The sequence below is a fragment of the Sinocyclocheilus anshuiensis genome, unplaced genomic scaffold, assembly GCF_001515605.1.
Source record: "Sinocyclocheilus anshuiensis isolate Anshui unplaced genomic scaffold, SAMN03320099.WGS_v1.1 scaffold758, whole genome shotgun sequence".
NCBI lineage: Eukaryota > Metazoa > Chordata > Actinopteri > Cypriniformes > Cyprinidae > Sinocyclocheilus > Sinocyclocheilus anshuiensis.
In genome coordinates this window covers 364,071-370,057 of record NW_015548126.1, presented here as the reverse complement: position 1 = coordinate 370,057, position 5,987 = coordinate 364,071, and the positions used below count along the sequence as shown (strand labels likewise).

The following is a 5,987-nucleotide window of genomic DNA, read 5'->3' as shown; positions in this document are numbered from 1 at the left end:
TCACTCTGGGACCCCTCACATCCAGCACACTCCCTCTTTGAACTGTTGCCATCTGGTCGACGCTACAGAGCACTGAGCACCAGAACGACCAGACACAGGAACAGTTTCTTCCCTCAGGCCATCCATCTCATGAACACTTAACAATAACTGTGGAACACACACTATTTATTCACTCATACACTTATTTATCTAACACTCATACTCAGTCTACACTTCAAATTTGCACATAATATACAGTACCTGTACATACAAAAACTGTCTATTGTAATATACCTGCACATACAACTGTCAATTTATATATTTTTATTCCTTATTTACTTGTTCTATTTTTTATTATCTGTGTTTTTTGTTCTGTCACTGTCATTCTGTTACACTGTGGAAGCTTCTGTCACGAAAACAAATTCCTCGTATGTGTAAACATACCTGGCAATAAAGCTCATTCTGATTCTGATTCTGATTCTGATTAATTGGAAGACATGATTTAATTTTTATTGCATTTGTTTGTAATTATAAATATACCATTTATTTTATTATACATACATACATACGCAATTATAAAAAAACAGTACATTTTTAGAAAATATATTGTGAATTTATACACACACACACACACACACACAAAACTCAATCAATCACTCTTTTCAGTTAGTCCTTTTTTTAATCAGTTCAAATCAACTGAACAATTCATTTGGGAATCAGTCTGTCAGGTCCAAGTGATTCTAGATTCATCAACTCACTCACACAATGATCCGATCGGAGCTGTTCTCAAGTTAGCAACTCAGTGACTCCGTCTCCCTCTCATGTCTGAATCAAAACGAGTCAAGAACGGTCGAGTAATAACATCCTCAGTGCTAGAGTGCTCAAGACATGTTGAAACGGCTCCAAATATCCTCAAATTGAACTCTGATTGGAAAGAACACCAGCACAGAATTTAACCAATAACTACCAGCATCTTTCACCGAAATCAATTTGACACAAAGTCAAACTCCTTCCCCCTGATGTCTTATGAATTTCCTTCAGCTATTCTCAAAGGGTGATTCGCCCAATACAAAGAGAATCACAGCCAAGTCACAAACCGATATATTGCACTGACCTCGACAACCATGGGAAGAAATCCTGCACTTAAATTTTTTAGCTCTTTTCAAATCTTCATTTCCCTCTCAGAAACCATAGCAGTACTTGACTACCTGTATAGAAGTTTCTACAGCAAAGGGCAAAGCGAACCCCATCTGGACATGTTATATTTCACTGTGGAGTTTAAAAAGAAACTAATTTCAAAGAAAAGTTCTCACCCACGAGCAGGAGGATCTCTCTTCAGCTCACGTTGTTCGCGCAGGTATGTTGCCCGCTCTAAGTGCCCTATCCGCTGTGGCCAAGCACGCTAACTAATTGGCCACATCACTAATGCGTGCTATCACCGCTGTCATACACCTGTGACCAATGGGACTTTATCTGAAGTGTAGCACAAGGGATTCTCCACCACACTGCAGAGAAACTCCACGGCTCATTAGTACCCTGAATGTGGCTATGGTGACAGGTTTAGGTTTGCCACCGCGTGTCACCTTTTCAGTGCATGCGCAGCCATTAGCGGCCTTGGTTGAGCGATCTGTCATGGCTAAAGTTGTCCCACGTGCTGATTTTCCCCATTTGCACCCCCCCACTCCTTGCTCGGCGGTAAAAGATGGGATTGCTTACTCTGCACATTGAGCCAGGCTGTACGGGACACGATGGCGCGGCTGCTCACGAAACGGCCCACTTGGCACTCGAAGGGGCCGTCATCTTCCAAATTCAGGTTGAGAATTTGAAGATGGTACTGGCCTGTAGGAGAAAGCAGACAGAGCAGAAATTATGAGGAGGAAAGAAGAGAATATAAGAGAAATGTCATCTTACTGTTCACACGGACAATGGAGTGGAAATGGCTTGAGGGTATTGAATGAACATTCAGGGTTACGACAACTTAATACATTTACATTTAGTCATTTAGCATTTCTGAGTTTAAAAACATATACTAAAGTTTAAAAGTTTGGGGTCCAAAGGTTTTTTTGGGGAAAGAAATGAATACTTTAATTCAGCAAGGATGCATTGAATTGACAATTATTAGTATTATTATTTAATAGTATTAGAAATACTATTAAATTATTATTTAATTAGTATTATTATTTAAATTATTATTATTATTTAATAGTATTACCCAATTATTATTTAATAGTATTACCACCATTAAATGTAATACTCCTTGTGATATTATTGACAGGATTGTATGAACAAGCTTCTCCCAAAATGTATGTTTATAACTTCTTTTTGTCTGCCTAGAAAAGTAGTTAAACCTTTAAAAATGATGTTTACAAACATATGAATATACACTGCAATTCAAATCATTTATTTGACCAGAAATACAGTAATATTGTAAAATATTATTACTATTTTAAAAAACTGTTCTCCATTTGAATATATTTTAAAATGTAATTTATTTCTGGGATGCAAAGCTGAATTTTCAGCATCATTACTCCAGTCTTCAGTGTCACACGATCCTTCAGAAATCATTCTAATATGCTGATTTGCTGCTCAAACATTTATTATTATTATCAATATTGAAAACTGTTGTGCTGCTGCTTAAGTTTGTGTAGACCGTGATCCTTTTCAGGATTCTTTGATTAATAGGAAGTTTTATTTATAAATTTAACATTTATTTCAATTTGTGGTCACACTTTATTTTAATGTCCAATTCTCGCTATTAACAAACAATATGTTAATAATATGCATGCTAATAAGCAACTAGTTAATAGTGAGAATTGGTCCCTATACTGAAGTGTTTTTACTGAAAGTCTTTACTGTCACATTTTGTCAATTCAATGCATCCTTGCTGAATTAAAGTATTCATTTCTTTCCCCAAAAAAAACTTTGGACCCCAAACTTTTAAACTTTAGTATATGTTTTTTAACTCAGAATGCTGGTACCATAGACTTACAATGTAAGTGCATTACAAGAAATGCGTGTTGCTTGTTTTAACTTAACGAGTTTACTTAACCCAGAACATTCTTTGAACGTATGCTCTGATGTTTTGAGTTTTTAAAAGCATATTTGAAGAGTTCCCACCATTAACACACATGTGAAGATGTTCAAATGCTTCTTGAAATCCACTTTTAATTAGCCAGAAACAAATCAGAGTAAAGAAATTACAATTGTCAAATGGCGCCGGTGCAAAATTTGTATACAATCTCAAATGAATGGCCCCAATTAGCGACAAACGCTGCGGAGAGAAGAACGTGCTTCATTCTATTTGATGCAGGCCTTCAACATCGCTCCTTTGTGTGCAAGATTCTTGTTATTTACTAGCAGAATATCATGCCACCAAGGAGTTGTTTGTTCAACTACCATTCTGCCAGGATTAATGGCTGCTCGGGCGAAGTTTATGCAAGCTGTTCGAGCTTTTAACATTTTTCTTTTCCCCTTTTTTCCTTTTCTCCTCCCCTCTGAAGAAAACTAACATGCAGAAAATAGTATCCTGATATGACAACTTCCACGGCTGAAAAAAGGAGGTGTCAGCCAGGATGGCAGGATAATTAACACCAACCAGCAGCAATTTTCAGATCTATGTGATCATAGAAGGAGAGGAAACCACTTTCAAATCATTAATGATTTTCCACTCTCTTGAAATTGCACTCGGTACACACTGCCACGGTGTTGCGGTTCGGGGTGTTCGCGAGCGCGTGTTTAAAGAAGTCCAATAATTACGCCTCTGACAACCAATATGAAACGCCGACGGGAACTCTGGCCTGTTCTCTCACCCATTTCCTTTGGCGAAGTATCAGAGTGTGTGCGCATACCTACGGCTTGTCACGCCGCTTGCGAGAACTCGTGTGGACGCGCATATCAGTAGATGAAGGTTGACAGGGTTAACATTAAAGATAGCTTCTGCATGTCTTTTTATGATATCGTTTGTCCCTTACATGGCACTCTTTATCAGTCATGCTATCAATGCCCAACGGCACAAGCGGTAGCATTCAATAGCATAAGCATTTTTTAAGCATTTGCACTTGCGTTTGGCACAAACTGCCTCTCTCTCGCTATGCCGGATCGCAGCTTTTGTCCTCCACAAAGAGGAGCAGATGCTCAGGACTTGTTTAGCATTGTCTTTTAATTGGCTTTTTTATATACACAATGCAGGCTGGCCAAGTATCATAGGTTATTCAGTGCCTCAGCCCACTACACAATAATCTCAATTTACTCTCAGTGGACATTAAAAATAGGAGTAATTCAGAGCTGATTTTAACTTTATTTTTGTATTTATTTATATGGAAGGGAATTGGGGATTGTACTAAATTCCTCTCACTCAAAAAGAAACAAAAAAAAGCTAATTTCTTAAATCTGTCTTCGCTGCTTAAATTAGAAGCCCTTTGATAGCATCTTGCTAAGCTGTTTTTAAGAGAGCTGAGCTCATTTTGATGAGGAAGGCTGCATCTAAACTAGAAATTGAGACTGGGGCGTCTATAGCATTTGCAGATTATGAGCAAAACATTGTCTAATGATTCATGCTAATAATCTTTCACACTGAAATAAAAAAAGATGATTTTTCCCCGATTTATCATATCCCAAACACTCCAATGCGTCTACCCAAGACAACAAAATATTAATGGTAATCTCACAAAATATGTCAAGAACATTCTAGGTCACATTTTATCCCAAAACCAAAATGTGGTATTGTAATATATAAAATAAAATTTCTACAAAATATATACATATAAAAATACTAAAAATTATTGTAAATAAAATTATATAAAATATTTACCACAAACTATTTTTTACTAATAACAATATTCAATATTCTAATATTCTAACTATCTAACTAACTATTTATATATTTATTTATCTGTCCATTGAGGTTGCGAGTAAAACATTTTCCAATGATTCATGGAATATTGTAACTAATAACTAACTAACTAAAATAAATGTCTGAATGAATATATAATAAATGCTTTACAAGTTTGTGAAGTGTACTGTAGCATTTTCCACTCAATCTGTTTGGAGAAGAGTTTCACATTCTCATGCTCTTTGGGGACAGTTGCTCGCTCACGCACATCTACCAACATGTCAGCAAACATCTCAGCAACTTGTAGACGTTTGTTTTTAATCACCGCATGTCATTCTTTCCATCCCTCCGAGTTCTCACCTTTCTGCTGGTCTCCTGTCATGCTGTAGCGTGAGTAGCCAGGCAGCGATCTCTGAAGTCCCAGGAGCAGCCCATCTTTAACCCACTGCACGGCCCCTGAGGCCCTCAGCACTTCACACTTCAGCAGAGCTGTGGCCCCCGCCCTGACCGTCACATTACGTGGCTCTGTCTTGAACGCCTGCTGCCCACACACACCTACAAAAAGAGAAAGACAACAGAAGAGTTGATGCGAGTCAAGGTTAGGACGGATAAATCTTTCATTACCAACACAAGCTTCTGAAGCTGCTGAAGGCTGCAGACATATTTGCTGGGACTAACTAGCTAAAAGTAGAAGTGCTACTAACTTTACAGCCCCCTTTTTATTACACAGACAGTGGCCTAGGGTTTTCTTTTTAATTCAAATGGAACAACGGCTATATTGCTTTTTTTAATGTCACATTGACAAAGTAGATACCATTATTTATTCCAGTGAACTGATCCTCTCTCTCATATGTATGGCTGGAAATTCTGATCATATTGATGAACTGGTTTGATCCTATTTGTAGCGATGAAAGGACTGATTCTTTTCAGTGTATCAGTTCATCTAATCGTTTCTTTCACTCATTCATAACACTGGACAATTTGATTCACTCTAGTGAATCTGTTGATTCAGACAAAAAATAAGTGACTCACTGAATCAAGTACATGCACGTTTTTAAATTCTTAATGCTAAAACATGTAACAACACTATGTTTTTCATTTAAAGAACGAGCCAGTACATCATAAAACCATCTTCCAAACAAGGTTTTTGGCTAATTCTAAACCACAGTGGAGAGCC

General features: G+C 37.4%; 1 protein-coding gene across 1 annotated transcript in view; it reads right to left on the bottom strand.

Annotated features, from left to right (window-relative positions):
- LOC107704689 (nephrin-like) overlaps window positions 1-5,472 on the bottom strand; it is a 77,910-nt gene extending 72,438 nt beyond the window's left edge. The window contains exons 1-3 of the mRNA XM_016507677.1: window positions 5,439-5,472; window positions 5,171-5,365; window positions 1,696-1,818 (exon numbers count right to left, since the gene is read on the bottom strand). Coding sequence (XP_016363163.1) covers window positions 1,696-1,818; window positions 5,171-5,365; window positions 5,439-5,472 — 352 coding nt within the window. The remainder of the gene's footprint in view (window positions 1-1,695; window positions 1,819-5,170; window positions 5,366-5,438) is intronic.
- Between the last annotated feature and the right edge of the window lie 515 nt (window positions 5,473-5,987).